Consider the following 17418-nt stretch of genomic DNA (forward strand, 5'->3'; position numbering starts at 1 on the left):
GGAATATACATTGCTCTGATGGAGAGCAACGTGTGTGCGCGCCCAGAACAGCAGCCGCCTGGCTGCGTTCAGAAGCTGCGCAGATCGTACTCCTCACTGGCGATTGAGGTAGGCTGCCGTGGCCTGTTGGCTGGGCGAATCAACACATGTTTGATTGTACAGCAACGGGGCGAAGTGCTGGAATACTTCCCAAACCGGAGAACAGCTCCAGCACATTTACCCCTGACGCACGGGGTCGGTGCGTGGGCGAATGAACCACCTCTGGAGACCCCTCCTGTGGGGGAGACCCCGGGGAATCCCCATGTGATCAGCTGACGTCATGCTGAGCAGCTGTATCACAGAGAGGGCTGTCCCCACGCTGTGGGATGTGACACGCTGGATAGGGAGCTGTCAGTTCCTCCACTCGCTGCAGCGAGAGCCGCGCTCTGCTGGCTGAGTTTTATTCCACTCGCAGATAAATGAATGTCTGGGGGGGAAGAGGACAGCTCTTCTTCAAATTCATTATGGAAACCAAGCTTCGACAGATGCGATACGAGATGTAACGTCTGTAAAGCGACTTCCTCCCTGGAGCGAGCCAGCAATAGCAGGTCGTCCAGATAAAACCACACTCTCTCATCCCTCCTCTGTGTAGTGGCTCCAGCCTTCTATACACTTTGAAAAAATGCGAGGAGCCAGGGAACATCCGAACGGCAGACGATTGTCGTTATTTCCCTGAAAAGAGAAACGCAGGAATTTCCTGAGTTTCGGGATGATGATAGGCTACATGGAAGTATATGTGCTTCCGGTTTATGGAAGTGAACCAGTCGTCCTGGTGAACACATTCCAGCACCTGTTTGATCGTCAGCATGGGAATACTGACAGATCAAGGATGGGTCTCACTCCCCCGTTCTTTTCCGGGATTTTAGAAAATAACGGGAGTAAACACCCCTGATTTTCCTCCCTTTGAAAAAATGCCTTTTTCAACAGGAGTTCCTGCAGCGCTGAATGGAGCGCAAGACACTGTTCCTGGGATGACAGGAGCGTTTCTTGTATCCCATGGAACTGCGGGGGGGAGAGGCTTCTCTGTGATATGCTGTAATGGTCGTCATGACCGTGCTCTGTAGGAGGCATATCTGGGACAGAGGAATGCCGCGAGCTATGCAGTTTATAAACCAATAGGTTAAAACAGCAGGCTTCTGCAGCGAATGACCCACCTCTGGAGTCTCCTCCTGTGGGGGAGACCCATGGGGATCACCACGTGACTAGCTGACGCCAATGCCGAGCAGCTGCGTCACGGAGAGGGCTGTGCGGGTTTGTGACACGCCGGAGGAGAGCTGCAGTTCCTCCACTCGCTGCCGCAAGAGCCGCGCTCTGCTGGCTGAGTTTAATTCCACTCCCAGATAAATGAATGTCTGAGAGGGGAGAGGGCAGCTCTTCTCCAAATTCATTATGAAACCCAGGCTTTGACAGATGCGATACGAGATGTAACGTCTGTAAAGCGACTTCCTCATGCTGGAGCGAGCCAGCAAATAGCAGGTCGTCCAGAGAAAAACCTCACTCTCATCCCTCCTCTGTGTAGTGGCTCCAGCCTTCTCTACACAAAATGCGAGGAGCCAGGGAACATCCAAACAGCAGACGATTGTCTGGTCTGATATTCCCTGAAAAGAGAAACGCAGGAATTTCCTGTGTTTCGGGATGATGGGTACATGGAAGTATGCATCCTTCAGGTGGAAGTGAACCAGTGGAGAGGCGAACTGCAGGGTGTACCCTCTGCTGATCAGCCTGCTCATCCATCTGTCCATCAGACACACGCGCTACCACTCTGAGAAACACTCTGAGAGCGGGCGCACATGCTCGAGATGTGTTGTGGTCGTCATGGCGACGAGCCACGTCAGAGCCCTCGCCGCCGCAGCCCGTGAGGCAACCCAAGGTGGGCCTGGAGCAAAAGGGCTGTGAGGGAGCCTCCACACGCTGCGTTTCACTCCGGCTCTCATCATGAGGCGTGTACACGCTCAGGGGATGAGTGGAGGTGTGTGCCGTGACGTCCACATGAGGCGTCATAACTGCGCTCATGGGCTTATTACGTGTGTACACAGGAAATATTGGTGAGTATTTTTTCCAGAGTAATTACTATTTTGCTCTGAAATAGTGATATTTAATCATTTTGGAGTGTATTTATTACTCATAGCTTCTAGAGTGCGATCAAAAATGCAGAGTCAATTCTATTGGAGTTAAACCATGACCACGCTGTAACGGAGGTGATCTCTGGGGCCATAGATCTCGGTCTCCGTTACGGATTATATAGCTTCATTATTGGCGAAGTATATTCATTTGTTCCACGCTAAAACATTGCACAGGAAGCATGTGATTATATGTCCTTTATGCATATATTTGTCACAATCTGTCTATGTTTTAGTTTGTCTGTCTCTGTTTCCTGTTTTAGTTTGAAAAGTGTTCCCCCTCCCGTCTTGTCTGTTGCTGGTGATTGCGTTCACCTGGTGCCCTGTGTCTTGTTGGTTTGATTAGTCCTGTGTGTATTTAGGTTCTGTTTTCCTCTTAGTGTGTGTCTGTGAGGTCCTGGTGGCTGGTGACTGTGTTCACGTGAGACAGTCATATTGAGGCTGTGTATCCTGTACCACAAAGAGGAATAAATGCCCACACCGGGTTGTATTTGAACTCTCTGCCTCTGCCTCCTTGCTTGGTCGGGCCGCTCAATGGTCAGCTTCACACACGCCCACTCATGTTCCTTAAGCACTTTGGTTTATTGACCTTTTTTATTGTAAAGATCATTATGGTTCATTTATTCTATTCTGAGTAAAATTACCTTCTGTTGGGAGTAAAATTACCTTCTCTTGGGAGTAAAATTACCTTCTATTATGAGTAAAATGGCAGTAGAGTTGTTTTTAATATACACTACATAGAGTAAATAACCATTAAGCAGAGTCAAATCTAAGCACATAATAGAGTAAAATGAACTCTAAAAATACAACTCTGAACAAAGAGTACATTTTACTCTATATAGGTTGGGACCAAATGTTATATTTTTAGAGTAAAATTTTCTTCAATTTGAGTCAATTTTACTAAGAGAAATTTACTGTGTAGGAGACGTATCTCGGACAGAGGAATGCCGCAAGCTCTGCGGTTCATTAACCGATAGGTTAAAACCAGCAGGCTTCTGCAGCGAGCCCTGCTGTCTACTAATCAACAGATTGGTGGCAGCTGGCTTAATTAGCGAACTCTGCAGTTTATTAACAGAGAGATAAAAAACTGCAGGCTTTTGCAACGAGCCCTGCTGCCTATAACCTATCGGTCAGTATACTAACCGATAGGTTATAGGCAGCTAGCTTACACAGAGTGGGGGGTGAGAAACACTTGATACTGATGACTCAGACAAAAAGTTGGAAAATGAACTCTCCTTTTATTTTCCACACAACCCCAACACGTCAAAAACGTCTCTGCTTCCTCGGAGGCTCTGGTGGAGCAGACCAAGAGCGGGAGTGCCTCACTCCCCCTCGACTCACCGCTGGAAGACCCCTTTGTCTCTGGGGTGGCGGGGGAGCGGAGATGTGGGACGGAGCCCCTGCAGCCGCTGAAGGACCCTGACGCTGGGCTGTGGGCGTCTCTCCGCCTGCCGCTGTGGCCGGGTCGGACGCTGCGTCTGCTGCGTCTGCTGCGTCTGCTGCGGCTGCTGCGGCTGCTGCGGCTGCTGCGGCTGCTGCGGCTGCTGCGGCTGCGTTGATGCCGCTGTGGCCGCCCAGCAGGCTGGAGCCAGCTGACGTGCTGGCGGATGTCGTCCGCCTGTTCTGCAGCCGACTTCATGGACTCCACCATGGCGTGGAACTGGGGTCCGAACAGCCCGTCCGGGCTGATTGGAGCGTCCAGAAGCACCTTCCTGGTCGTCTCCGTAAGTGACGCCTGCTGCAGCCAGAGGTGGCGCTGAATCTGCGTCACCCACGCGGCGATCCTCGCCTGGGAGACAGCGACGGACGCGCACAGTGTGAGCGCCGTGCTGGCCGCCTTGCCGATCTCCTCCGCTTCATCAGCGGCCAAGGTGGTGGACCGCTCCACCAGCGTCACCACCGAGTTTGAGAGCAGCGCGATGTTGTTCGCCGCCGCCGCCGCCTGAAAGGCACACTGGTGCACCCGGTCGGCCTGGCGGACAACATACTGGTCCCTGGGGGAGGCCAACGTAGGGCGCCGTCCGGCGATCACGTTGGCCTGTCTCACCCCAAAAAACGCCGTCAGGCTCGGCTCCAAAGAAGGGGTGGCTGGGAAACCAGCATCTGTGAACCCCTCCACCTTGGTGAGGGGAACAAATGTGGCCACCGGAGCCTTCAGGATCCTCGGGTTCGCCGCCGCCCCCTCCTGGTACCTCCTGATGGCGGGGAAGCGTGGCCAGACCGGGTCACTTCTGACCGTCTGCACCCGCGAAAAGACTCCGGCCATATCGTCCAGAGCACACCTCTCCTGAGCTGGGGGAACGGGGAGACCTCTGCAGGCGGCCGCCTTACATATGATCTCCGGTAGTTCCCCCAGGATGCCACCTATCACCGGCAGCGCCGTGGTGACGGAGAAGGGGACCGCGTGCTCGGCCGCCAAGCCGGCACCCTGCTCCGACTCTGTCTCCCCCATCCGGGGGAGAGGAGGGAGGGGAAAACCGTACGGTGAACCGTGGAGGGAGGCGGGGTAGGAGTCGTCCGACACCTGCCCGGCACTCGGCTCCAGGGACATGAGGCCGCCGTCCACGGGCTCGAAAGCCTGGACAGGCCAATCGTCCTCCTCGGCCGCAGCAGCGAGAGCGTCCGCTCTTCGCTTCCTGTCGTCCGAGGGGAGACGGGCACAGTGTGTGCATGCGACCTGCTGGCTGAGAGCCGCATACGCGTGCTCTGGCCCCAGGCAGGATTCGCACATCGTGTGCTGGTCGTAACTCATAATGTATCCAGAGCCACATGAGGGACAATCTCTCACACAATTGCTGCTCATGATTGCTCTGTTAATGAAAGTGTCTCTTGTGCTTCAGTAACGGGGTGCTGAAGAAAAGAGGGGAGCAGATTGTCGGGCCTCCTTCCTATTTATACCGGAAGGGAGCCCGAGGGTGGGGCCCACCTTGCAGGCGGGCGTGGACTACAAGTGTTTCAGTGCTGCGCGGGTGCGCAGGGGGATTACCCAATAGCGATAGCCTTAGAGGGCGAAGCCATATACGAAATAGAACCTCTGAAATGTTCGAATCGACCAATCAGAATCAAGTATTACAGGAGGGAGTTGTTAATTGTATTTATTTATTTTTTATTGCATTTTTTGTTTTCTGAAGAGGAAGGGTATTTTCAAAATATATTTAATGGAGCTTTTTCAGAGTATTAACCTAGTGTCAGATTGTATATATATGTGTCTAGATATATATATATATATATGTCTAGAGAGGTTTGGCCCTAATCATGCAGACATGTTTAAATATAAGATATACGATTTTTAATGGGTGGGATTGATATAAAGTTGGCATGTCTGTAAAAGGGAGAAAAGTAAAAACACAATATATTAATATTTAATATATTTAATGTGAATTTAAAATGATGGTCTCTACTAATCATAAATGCACAACAAGCTCCATGAAAAACTCCTCATTCTCAGAGTTTAATCTCAGATAAATGGTGTTTTCCTCTGTGCAGAGAGACAATCAGTGCTGATCAGCAGCAGCTGCTGGAGGTTTCCCTCCTTTAAAGCTGGCTGGTGCTCAGGCAACACTCTCTTGGAAAACTGCAGAGATGGCAGCTGTTTGGATGCTCCTCTGTGTGCTGACTGTTTGCTTCGCCAGAGGTATTTACCTGTTTGATAATTGTATTGAAGATGAAGGAATAATGTTTGATTTAGCAGCATGTTTCCTGTCCACAGTCTCTTGTTTTTCCAGCCGGTGAATATAAGCTGCAGAGGAGACTTGAAAAAATTTGATTTTATGCAGTGTTTCTTTTCTCTGTCTGACACTAAACCTGTAATTATAATGGGTCCTACAGATCTGTCTCCCAATGAGATCTCCTTAAAGAAAGCCTTTGCACTTTTCCAGTCGATGGAGTCCATGTTAGACCAAGATGCTAGAGAAGGTGAGCCCTAAAGGCTAAAAGGTCAACAGTATGTGCCGCATTAAAATGGTGAAAATGATCTGAAAGCTGGGAAATATAAGATTAACTCAAGATATTTAAACCGTGTATAAAAGGGTTTAAAACATTATGATATCTGTATGTCTTATACCAAGTGAAGACACCCAGCCCTTGAGGAACACTATGGGGTGATAATGCTTTAAACTGGTTTTAAAAACTTGAAATTGGGAAGATTTTTGTATGTGATGGCCATCCCATGATATATTGTGCATGTTGATGCCATGCGTTTCAGAACTGTTGCGCCAAATTGAACAACTTTGAGAATTGATCTTAAAAACGGTCCTGAATCCAACAAATGCCACATTAAAAGAAAACTACAGAACAATTCACGCTGTGATTTTAGTCGACGTATAACGTCACGCGATTTATTTTGGTTCTTAATTTGTTAATCAATCCTTTCTTTCAGTACAACTGGAAACCAATGACGTGGAAGCTGAGGCGTCTGGTCACCAGAATCCTGAACAAAAGCCCCAGAGCGTCAACGAGACAACAAATGTCCAGAACCAGGTCGTAACGAGGGACAACGGCACGGCGGGGGGAGTTCAGAACCGGGTAGTCATTAGGGGAAATTCCACTGCGGGGCGTGACCTAAAATGGGTCATCATAGGAGGCGACTCCACAACTGAGGACGTCCAGAACCGGGTCGTCATTAGGGGAAACGCCACGGCGGGGGGCGTCCAGAACTTGGTCATCATTAAGGACAAAGCCAAGACGGGGGGCGTTCAGAACCTGATCGTCATTAGCGAAACTGCCACAGCAGAGGCTGTCCAGAACCGGGTCGTCATTAGGGGAGTGGCCAAGGAGGGGGGCGTCCCAAAATGGGTCGTCATTGGGGTAGACTCTACGACTGGGGACGTCCAGAACCGGTTTGTCATTTGGGGCGAAGCAACGACGGGGGGTGACCAGCAGAACCTGGTCCCCATGGACAACGGCACGACGGGGGGCGTCCAGCAGAACAACGGCACGACGGGGGGTGTCCAGCATGAGCACAAAGGTGAGCTCTAAAGGCCAAAAAGACAACAGTATGTGTTGCATAAAAGTGGTGTAAAAGATCTGGAATCTGTGAAATGTTTGATTAATTTGAAACACAGCAATGTCAAGCTAATCATGTGTGTATAAGAGCTAAAACAAACCACTTGCATGTCTTATAAGTTAATGCATCAATGTTTGGTTGTTGAATTCACTGCCAACATCGCTCATTTTTTACAAATACAGGATTTATGAAGTAACAAAGCCCTTGAGGAACTATTACAAAATTCATGCTGTGATTTCAGTCTAGAGAACATCATTTATTGTCTTGACGTCCATCATTTATGACTCGAATGTTTTTTCAGTACTCCTGGATACCCATGAAGTAGACGAGCAGTTGTTGAACGGGACGATGAGCGACGAGGAAAAGTTGAACGGGACGATGAGCGACGAGCAGTTGTTGAACTGGACGATGAGCGACGAAGCAAAGTTAAACGGGACGATGAGCGAGGAGATATTCCATACTGCATAGATTCATCTCGTCTATTTTGAGTGCCTTGGAGACCTTGATATCTGAGATGTTATCTTAGCAGCACTATAATAAAACGTGTATACATTTCTTAAATAACAGCGTGTCAATCCAATGTTTGTATTGCAATGCTTGGCTCTTATCATGCATACATCTTCCCTTAACAGTTTCTGCATTTATTTTCAATCTGTATTTGCCAGATAGAAACACACATTTCTAAAATAACCATATCCGGCTGACAACTGAATTTCAGCACCGTTGTTAAATGCTAACCTGTTAAGCCCGAGAGACCCCGGTACCGGGGCACTGCCGCAACATCTTGCAGGAAACTGTCTGAGGGCATGTTCATTTAATAAACTATGAATGTTGTATATCCATGTAACGGGAAGAAACTCATCTAACTGATCATTTTTATTTTTTTTTCAAAATAAAACCCACAATGCCAACACTGAGCCTATGAATTAGCAACGAGCGAAAAATGCTAACACCTTACTGCACCGAAAATCACTCAAAAAACCTTTATCTTTTCACCACATCTAACACATCGTTTCACATCGTGAGGTGACACAGAATCGATGGGTACCCACATTATCACTAAATTATACGAAATGGCGACGTTATAAGCAAAAACGAACATCAAAACAGGTGACGCTAGGTAGCTAAAAATGCTAACATTTTTACCTTGGCTCTGTAGTCTCTCCAAAGTGGTCTTCAATGGCATTAAAACGATAAAAACGCTGCTGAAGTTAATCCATAGGTTAATCCAATGTGTCTGTGTCCCTTTGAAATGATTTCTGATAATCCATAAGCATTAAAACTGCTTTTCCGTTTCCAGATGTCAAAGCTAGAGATAGGTTCACTCTGATGCAAAATTACATGCGCGTACCCCCCCGCCTTTTCTCTTCACAATGAGTGTGTGGGGGACTACCCCTTCGATTCTATTGGCTCTAACGGTCAGAAAGAGGTGTCAACCATCAAAATCGACCAAGGGGGGCCAGAGATGTGGAAAATCCACCCAAATGACCCCAGAAGTGGTTTCTTTTTGCAAAATCTCTCTAAAAAGGTCAAATGTCACTTGTTTTGCATCAATCTTGATACAGGGTACTTATATGTTGTACTTTGGATTCCTAAAGCTTTTAGTCTACCTTACCATCATCCAAGGGTAGTTTTCACTATAAGTACAAAATAATCTTTGGACGGACACTATAATTTACAGTTTTTTACTATGTCAAATCTGAATTTTCTTTAAAATAAAAAACATCTATATTGATTCTGACTTTTCTACATCCAACTCACAGGTTTATCATTACTTTGAGAAAAAAGATTATTAATTTAACCCTTTTGGAAGGGAAGATATGGTCATTTGTTCTGGGAATGTCATTTTCGAGCCTGAGACCTGAAAAACTTAACAGGTTAAAAAATGTTTTAAATAGTTCTTAGGTCAGAAATATTCTTGTTTGCATTTTCCAGAGATAAATCTCACATTTTTTAAATGGCCATATCCTTCCTGTTTCCTACAAAGAAACAGATCCAATAAGTGGTCAAAATAACCTGCAAAATGAAATCTGCACGACTGAAAAATGCTTTATTGATAACACAAATTCGCCAAACATGACGACATATTTGCGAGGACATTTTGAGGGTTTTTCTAGAGTCTCATAACTAGTAAATCCCATAGGTGTGTTCCTTCCCGTTCCTGTACCTGTCCAGGTAACGCAGCGGCTGCCGGTGGGGGTGTTTGACCTGGGGGGGGTGGTACACCGGGGGGCGGATGAACTCAAACACCGGCTCCCTCATACCTGCAGAGACAGGAAATACAGATTTATTAGGAAGGGAAATGCAGATTTATTAAGACAGGAAATGCAGATTTATTAAGACAGGAAATACAGATTTATTAAGACGGAAAATGCAGATTTATTAAGACGGAAAATACAGCTTTATTGAGATGAGAAATACAGATTTATTCTGGGCTTGTTATTTGTTGTAGTTGCTATACCCTCTCAAATGCAATATTCTTTTACTGATTTGAACATAATGTGAATTTAAAATGATGGTCTCTACTAATCATAAATGCACAACAAGCTCCATGAAAAACTCCTCATTCTCAGAGTTTAATCTCAGATAAATGGTGTTTTCCTCTGTGCAGAGAGACAATCAGTGCTGATCAGCAGCAGCTGCTGGAGGTTTCCTTCCTTTAAAGCTGGCTGGTGCTCAGGCAACACTCTCTTGGAAAACTGCAGAGATGGCAGCTGTTTGGATGGTCCTCTGTGTGCTGACTGTTTGCCTCGCCAGAGGTATTTACCTGTTTGATAATTGTATTGAAGATGAAGGAATAATGTTTGATTTAACAGCATGTTTCCATGTCTCTGGTTTTCCAGCCGGTGAATATAAGCTGCAGAGGAGACTGAGAGTTGAAAACATTTGATTGTATGAAGTGTTTCTTCTCTCCGTCTGACACTAAACCTTTAATTATGTGTCCTACAGATCTGTCTACCGATGAGATCTCCTTAAAGAAAGCCTTTGCACTTTTCCAGTCGATGGAGTCCATGTTAGACCAAGATGCTAGAGAAGGTGAGCCCTAAAGGCTAAAAGGTCAACAGTATGTGCCGCATTAAAGTGGTGAAAATGATCTGAAAGCTGGGAAATGTAAGATTAACTCAAGATATTTAAACCGTGTATAAAAGGGTTTAAAACATTATGATATCTGTATGTCTTATACCAAGTTAAGACACCCCGCCCTTGAGGAACACTATGGGGTGATAATGCTTTATACTGGTTTTAAAAACTTGAAATTGGGAAGATTTTTGTATTTGATGGCCATCCCTTGATATATTGTGCATGTTGATGCCATGCGTTTCAGAAATGTTGAGCCAAATTGAACAACTTTGAGAATTGATCTTAAAAACGGTCCTCAATCCAACAAATGCCACATTAAAAAAAGCAAGAATTAAAAGAAAACTACAGAACAATTCACGCTGTGATTTCAGTCGACGTATAACATCACGTGATTTATTTTGGTTCTTAATTTGTTAATCAATCCTTCTTTCTTTCAGTACAACTGGAAACCAATGACGTGGAAGCTGAGGCGTCTGGTCACCAGAATCCTGAACAAAAGCCCCAGAGCGTCAACGAGACAACAAATGTCCAGAACCAGGTCGTAACGAGGGACAACGGCAAGGCGGGAGGCGTCCAGAACCGGGTCGTCATTAGGGGAAATTCCACTGCAGGGCGTGACCTAAAATGGGTCATCATAGGAGGCGACTCCACAACTGAGGACGTCCAGAACCGGGTCGTCATTAGGGGAAACGCCACGGCGGGGGGTGTCCAGAACTTGGTCATCATTAAGGACAAAGCCAAGACGGGGGGCGTCCAGAACCTGATCGTCATTAGTGAAACCGCCACAGCAGAGGCTGTCCAGAACCGGGTCGTCATTAGGGGAGTGGCCAAGGAGGGGGGCGTCCCAAAATGGGTCGTCATTGGGGTAGACTCCACGACTGGGGACGTCCAGAACCGGTTTGTCATTTGGGGCGAAGCAACGACGGGGGGTGTCCAGCAGAACCTGGTCCCCATGGACAACGGCACGACGGGGGGCGTCCAGCAGAACAACGGCACGACGGGGGGCGTCCAGCAGAACAACGGCACGACGGGAGGTGTCCAGCATGAGCACAAAGGTGAGCTCTAAAGGCCAAAAAGACAACAGTATGTGTCGCATAAAAGTGGTGTAAGAGATCTGGAATCTGTGAAATGTTTGATTAATTTGAAACACAGCAATGTCAAGCTAATCATGTGTGTATAAGAGCTAAAACAAACCACTTGCATGTCTTATAAGTTAATGCATCAATGTTTGGTTGCTGAATTCACTGCCAACATGGCTCATTTTTTACAAATACAGGATTTATTAAGTAACCAAGCCCTTGAGGGACTACTACAGAATTCATGCTGTGATTTCAGTCTAGAGAACATCATTTATTGTCTTGACGTCCATCATTTATGACTCGAATGTTTTTTCAGTACTCCTGGATACCCATGAAGTAGACGAGCAGTTGTTCAACGGGACGATGAGCGACGAGGAAAAGTTCCACTGGACGATGAGCGACGAGGCAAAGTTAAACGGGACGATGAGCGACGAGGCAAAGTTCAACGGGACGAGGAAAAGTTCAACGGGACGATGAGCGAGGAGATATTCAATACTGCATAGATTCATCTCGTCTATTTTGAGTGCCTTGGAGACCTTGATATCTGAGATGTTATCTTAGCAGCAATATAATAAAACGTGTATACATTTCTTAAATAACAGCGTGTCAATCCAATGTTTGTATTGCAATGCTTGGCTCTTATCATGCATACATCTTCCCTTAACAGTCCAATAAAAGCTCATCTGGACTAGAAAAGTCTTTAAAAAAAACTCTCTTCTAAACCTGTCACTCAAAATAGAAATGTTCAGTTTCTTTTCTGCATTTATTTTCAATCTGTATTTGCCAGATAGAAACACACATTTCTAAAATAACCATATCCTGCTGACAACTGAATATCAGCACCGTTAAAAAAAATGCTAACCTGTTAAGCCCGAGAGACCCCGGTACCGAGGCACTGCCGCAACATCTTGCAGGAAACAGTGTCTGAGGGCATGTTCATTTAATAAACTATGAATGTTTTATATCCCTGTAACGGGAAGAAACTCATCTAACTGATCATTTTTATTTTTTTTTCAAAATAAAACCGACAATGCCAACACTGAGCCTCTGAATTAGCAACGAGCGAAAAATGCTAACACCTTACTGCACCGAAAATCACTCACAAAACCTTATTTATCTTTTCACCACATCTAACACATCGTTTCACATCGTGAGGTGACACAGAATCGATGGGTACCCACATTATCACTAAATTATACGAAATGGCGACGTTATAAGCAAAAACGGACATCAAAACAGGTGACGCTAGGTAGCTAAAAATGCTAACATTTTTACCTTGGCTCTGTAGTCTCTCCAAAGTGGTCTTCAATGGCATTAAAACGATAAAAACGCTGCTGAAGTTAATCCATAGGTTAATCCAATGTGTCTGTGTCCCTTTGAAATGATTTCTGATAATCCATAAGCATTAAAACTGCTTTTCCGTTTCCAGATGTCAAAGCTAGAGATAGGTTCACTTTGATGCAAAATTACATGCGCGAAGCCCCCACCTTTTCTCTTCACAACATGTGTGTGTGGGGGACTCCCCCTTCGATTCTATTGGCTCTAACGGTCAGAAAGAGGTGTCAACCATCAAAATCTACCAAGGGGGGCCAGAGATATGGAAAATCCACCCAAATGACCCCAGAAGTGGTTTCTTTTTGCTAAATCTCTCTTAAAAAGGTCAAATGTCCCTTGTTTTGCATCAATCTTGATACAGGGTACTTATATGTTGTACTTTGGATTCCTAAAGCTTTTAGTCTACCTTACCATCATCCAAGGGTAGTTTTCACTATAAGTACAAAATAATTTTTGGACGGACACTATAATTTACAGTTTTTTACGATGTAAAATCTGAATTTTCTTTCAAATAAAACACATCTATATTGATTCTGACTTTTCTACATCCAACTCACAGGTTTATCATTACTTTTAGAACAAATATTATTAATTTAACCCTTTTGGAAGGGAAGATATGGTCATTTGTTCTGGGAATGTCATTTTCGAGCCTGAAACATGAAAAACAGGCTCAGGGCTTAAGAGGTTAAAAAATGTTTTAAATAGTTCTTAGGTCAGAAATATTCTTGTTTGCATTTTCCAGAGATAAATCTCACATTTTTTAAATGGTCATATCCTTCCTGTTTCCTACAAAGAAACAGATCCAATAAGTGGTCAAAATAACCTGCAAAGTGAAATCTGCACGACTGAAAAATGCTTTATTGATAACACAAATTCGCCAAACATGACGACATATTTGCGAGGACATTTTGAGGGTTTTTCTAGAGTCTCATAACTAGTAATTCCCGTAGGTGTGTTCCTTCCCGTTCCTGTACCTGTCCAGGTAACGCAGCGGCTGCCGGTGGGGGTGTTTGACCTGGGGGGGTGGTACACCGGGGGGCGGATGAACTCAAACACCGGCTCCCTCATACCTGCAGAGACAGAAAATACAGATTTATTAAGACAGGAAATGCAGATTTATTAGGAAGGGTAATGCAGATTTATTAAGACAGGAAATACAGATTTATTAAGATGGAAAATGCAGATTTATTAAGACGGAAAATACAGCTTTATTAAGACGGGAAATACAGATTTATTCTGGGCTTGTTATTTGTTGTAGTTGCTATACCCTCTCAAATGCAATATTCTTTTACTGATTTGAACATAATGTGAATTTAAAATGATGGTCTCTACTAATCATAAATGCACAACAAGCTCCATGAAAAACTCCTCATTCTCAGAGTTTAATCTCAGATAAATGGTGTTTTCCTCTGTGCAGAGAGACAATCAGTGCTGATCAGCAGCAGCTGCTGGAGGTTTCCCTCCTTTAAAGCTGGCTGGTGCTCAGGCAACACTCTCTTGGAAAACTGCAGAGATGGCAGCTGTTTGGATGCTCCTCTGTGTGCTGACTGTTTGCCTGGCCAGAGGTATTTACCTGTTTGATAATTGTATTGAAGATGAAGGAATAATGTTTGATTTAACAGCATGTTTCCTGTACACAGTCTCTGGTTTTCCAGCTGGTGAATATAAGCTGCAGAGGAGACTTGAAAACATTTGATTTTATGAAGTGTTTCTTTTCTCTGTCTGACACTAACCTTTAATTATAATGTGTCCTACAGATCTGTCTCCCAATGAGATCTCCTTAAAGAAAGCCTTTGCACTTTTCCAGTCGATGGAGTCCCTGTTAGACCAAGATGCTAGAGAAGGTGAGCCCTAAAGGCTGAAAGGTCAACAGTATGTGCCACATTAAAGTGGTGAAAATGATCTGAAAGCTGGGAAATATAAGATTAACTCAAGATATTTAAACCGTGTATAAAAGGGTTTAAAACATGATCTCTGTATGTCTTATACCAAGTTAAGACACCCAGCCCTTGAGGAACACTATGGGGTGATAATGCTTTAAACTGGTTTTAAAAACTTGAAATTGGGAAGATTTTTGTATTTGATGGCCATCCCATGATATATTGTGCATGTTGATGCCATGCGTTTCAGAAATGTTGAGCCAAATTGAACAACTTTGAGAATTGATCTTAAAAACGGTCCTCAATCCAACAAATGCCACATTAAAAAAAAGCAAGAATTAAAAGAAAACTACAGAACAATTCACGCTGTGATTTCAGTCGACGTATAACATCACGTGATTTATTTTGGTTCTTAATTTGTTCATCAATCCTTCTTTCTTTCAGTACAACTGGAAACCAATGACGTGGAAGCTGAGGCGTCTGGTCACCAGAATCCTGAACAAAAGCCCCAGAGCGTCAACGAGACAACAAATGTCCAGAACCAGGTCGTAACGAGGGACAACAGCACGGCGGGGGGCGTCCAGAACCGGGTCGTCATTAGGGGAAATTCCACTGCGGGGCGTGACCTAAAATGGGTCATCATAGGAGGCGACTCCACAACTGAGGACGTCCAGAACCGGGTCGTCATTAGGGGAAACGCCACGGCGGGGGGTGTCCAGAACTTGGTCATCATTAAGGACAAAGCCAAGACGGGGGGCGTCCAGAACCTGATCGTCATTAGCGAAACAGCCACAGCAGAGGCTGTCCAGAACCGGGTCGTCATTAGGGGAGTGGCCAAGGAGGGGGGCGTCCCAAAATGGGTCATCATTGGGGTAGACTCTACGACTGGGGACGTCCAGAACCGGTTTGTCATTTGGGGCGAAGCAACGACGGGGGGTGTCCAGCAGAACCTGGTCCCCATGGACAACGGCACGACGGGGGGCGTCAAGCAGAACAACGGCACGACGGGGGGTGTCCAGCATGAGCACAAAGGTGAGCTCTAAAAAGACAACAGTATGTGTCGCATAAAAGTGGTGTAAAAGATCTGGAATCTGTGAAATGTTTGATTAATTTGAAACACAGCAATGTCAAGCTAATCATGTGTGTATAAGAGCTAAAACAAACCACTTGCATGTCTTATAAGTTAATGCATCAATATTTGGTTGCTGAATTCACTGCCAACATCGCTCATTTTTTACAAATACAGGATTTATTAAGTAACCAAGCCCTTGAGGAACTATTACAGAAGAATTCATGCTGTGATTTCAGTCTAGAGAACATCATTTATTGTCTTGACGTCCATTTATGACTTGAATGTTTTTTCAGTACTCCTGGATACCCATGAAGTAGACGAGCAGTTATTGAACGGGACGATGAGCGATGAGGAAAAGTTCAACGGGACGATGAGCGACGAGCAGTTGTTGAACGGGGCGACGAGGAAACGTTCAACTGGACGATGAGCGAGGAGGCAAAGTTAAACAGGACGATGAGCGAGGAGATATTCAATACTGCATAGATTCATCTCGTCTATTTTGAGTGCCTTGGAGACCTTGATATCTGAGATGTTATCTTGGCAGCAATATAATAAAACGTGTATACATTTCTTGAATAACAGCGTGTCAATCCAATGTTTGTATTGCAATGCTTGGCTCTTATCATGCATACATCTTCCCTTAACAGTCCAATAAAAGCTCATCTGGACTAGAAATGTCTTTAAAAAAACTCTCATACTACATAGGATTAGCATACATTGGTCTTGTCAGTAAAAGGGAGAAGATTAAACGTGCAATATTTTGAGAAATGGTCATTAGAAAACCTTGCCATGCTGCCTTTATTGCAGGTTGGTCTGAAGTCCATATGCACTTCTATGTGCTAGACTATAACAAGATGGTAAAAAGGTGGTTTATAATAACAATTTAGACTCAAAAGAAAAGTCAAGAATATAAACTTGGTATACCCAATTCAGGGTTTCACAATCTTCTAAACCTGTCACTCAAAATATAAATGTTCAGTTTCTTTTCTGCATTGTTTTCAATCTGTATTTGCCAGATAGAAACACACATTTCTAAAATAACCATATCCTGCTGACGACTGAAATCAGCACCGTTAAAAAAATGCTTTATTAATAACATAAATTTGCCAAACATGACGACACATTTGCGAGGACCTTTGAATGTTTTCTGAAGTCTCATAGTTTGTAAATCGAAGGTGTGCTTCTTCCCATTCCTGTATTGGTCCAAGTAGCATTTTAAAAACTTTTTTTTAAGTTTAATGTTATTTTAAACGTTCTTTTGAGAGTTAATTTAAAAATGTTTTTGTCATTTAACCTGTTTAGCCCTGAGCCTGTTTTTCAGGTCTCGGGCTCGAAAATGACATTCCCAGAACAAATGACCATATCTTCCCTTCTAAAAAGGTTAAATTAATCTTTTTTTCTCAAAGTAATGATAAACCTGTGAGTTGGATGTAGAAAAGTCAGAACAATATAGATGTTTTTTAGCTCAAATGTGAAATGCCAAAATTAGGTCCTACTTCAAAACTTCAACTCTGATTAGTCAGTCTGATTCATATGACCTGTTAAGTACAGAATACTCACAGCATGGAGGATCAGTTTATCAAATAGCCATTTCCTGTTGTCACATGTGACTAGAGGCAAATCCCAGGACAGTGCCAACTCATTGATGTATTTTTCTTCTGATGATAATTCTGCTGTTCCCTCCAGCTAATAATGGCAAGTAGAATGAATTTGATAAGAATTGTTAATTTCTAAATACTTGTATAAACATTCAACTTTGATACAACATAAGACAACCCATCAATTAGAACACCTACTGTGCTCAAAC

At 44.5% G+C, this 17418-nt stretch overlaps 2 protein-coding genes across 4 annotated transcripts; both read left to right on the forward strand.

Annotated features, from left to right (window-relative positions):
• The first annotated feature begins 5693 nt into the window (after positions 1-5693).
• Positions 5694-7728, forward strand: LOC117484951. 2 transcript variants are annotated; one of them, XM_034133461.1, is made up of 4 exons: positions 5694-5793; positions 5988-6074; positions 6538-7125; positions 7466-7728. In XM_034133461.1, exons 1-4 carry the CDS (start codon positions 5742-5744, stop codon positions 7630-7632), a joined length of 894 nt encoding a protein of 297 aa, XP_033989352.1. In that variant the 5' UTR covers positions 5694-5741; the 3' UTR covers positions 7633-7728. The 2 variants fall into 2 exon arrangements, with proteins under 2 accessions (XP_033989352.1, XP_033989354.1); XM_034133463.1 differs by lacking the exon at positions 5988-6074 and having other exon boundaries at positions 5727-5793.
• A 2128-nt stretch (positions 7729-9856) lies between these two features.
• On the forward strand, positions 9857-16190 carry LOC117484950. Of its 2 annotated transcripts, XM_034133459.1 has the most exons (5): positions 9857-9923; positions 10114-10200; positions 10683-11209; positions 15466-15571; positions 15905-16190. In XM_034133459.1, the coding sequence occupies exons 1-5, from the start codon at positions 9872-9874 to the stop codon at positions 16036-16038; spliced, it is 906 nt and encodes a 301-aa protein (XP_033989350.1). In that variant the 5' UTR covers positions 9857-9871; the 3' UTR covers positions 16039-16190. The 2 variants fall into 2 exon arrangements, with proteins under 2 accessions (XP_033989350.1, XP_033989351.1); XM_034133460.1 differs by lacking the exons at positions 9857-9923; positions 10114-10200; positions 10683-11209 and adding exons at positions 14106-14224; positions 14417-14503 and having other exon boundaries at positions 14984-15571.
• The last annotated feature ends 1228 nt before the right edge of the window (positions 16191-17418 follow it).

This window comes from Trematomus bernacchii, unplaced genomic scaffold (genome assembly GCF_902827165.1).
Source record: "Trematomus bernacchii unplaced genomic scaffold, fTreBer1.1, whole genome shotgun sequence".
NCBI classification, from domain to species: Eukaryota; Metazoa; Chordata; class Actinopteri; order Perciformes; family Nototheniidae; genus Trematomus; species Trematomus bernacchii.

Bases quoted from the DNA above. Each gene is read 5' to 3' on its own strand.
- LOC117484951 (XM_034133461.1), top strand. From the start codon at position 5,742: ATGGCAGCTGTTTGGATGCTCCTCTGTGTGCTGACTGTTTGCTTCGCC. The intron at 6,075-6,537 runs GTGAGCCCTAAA...CCTTTCTTTCAG, and splicing joins AGACCAAGATGCTAGAGAAG to TACAACTGGAAACCAATGAC. The intron at 7,126-7,465 runs GTGAGCTCTAAA...ATGTTTTTTCAG, and splicing joins TGTCCAGCATGAGCACAAAG to TACTCCTGGATACCCATGAA.
- LOC117484950 (XM_034133459.1), top strand. From the start codon at position 9,872: ATGGCAGCTGTTTGGATGGTCCTCTGTGTGCTGACTGTTTGCCTCGCC. The intron at 9,924-10,113 runs GTATTTACCTGT...TGTGTCCTACAG, and splicing joins GACTGTTTGCCTCGCCAGAG to ATCTGTCTACCGATGAGATC. The intron at 10,201-10,682 runs GTGAGCCCTAAA...TCTTTCTTTCAG, and splicing joins AGACCAAGATGCTAGAGAAG to TACAACTGGAAACCAATGAC.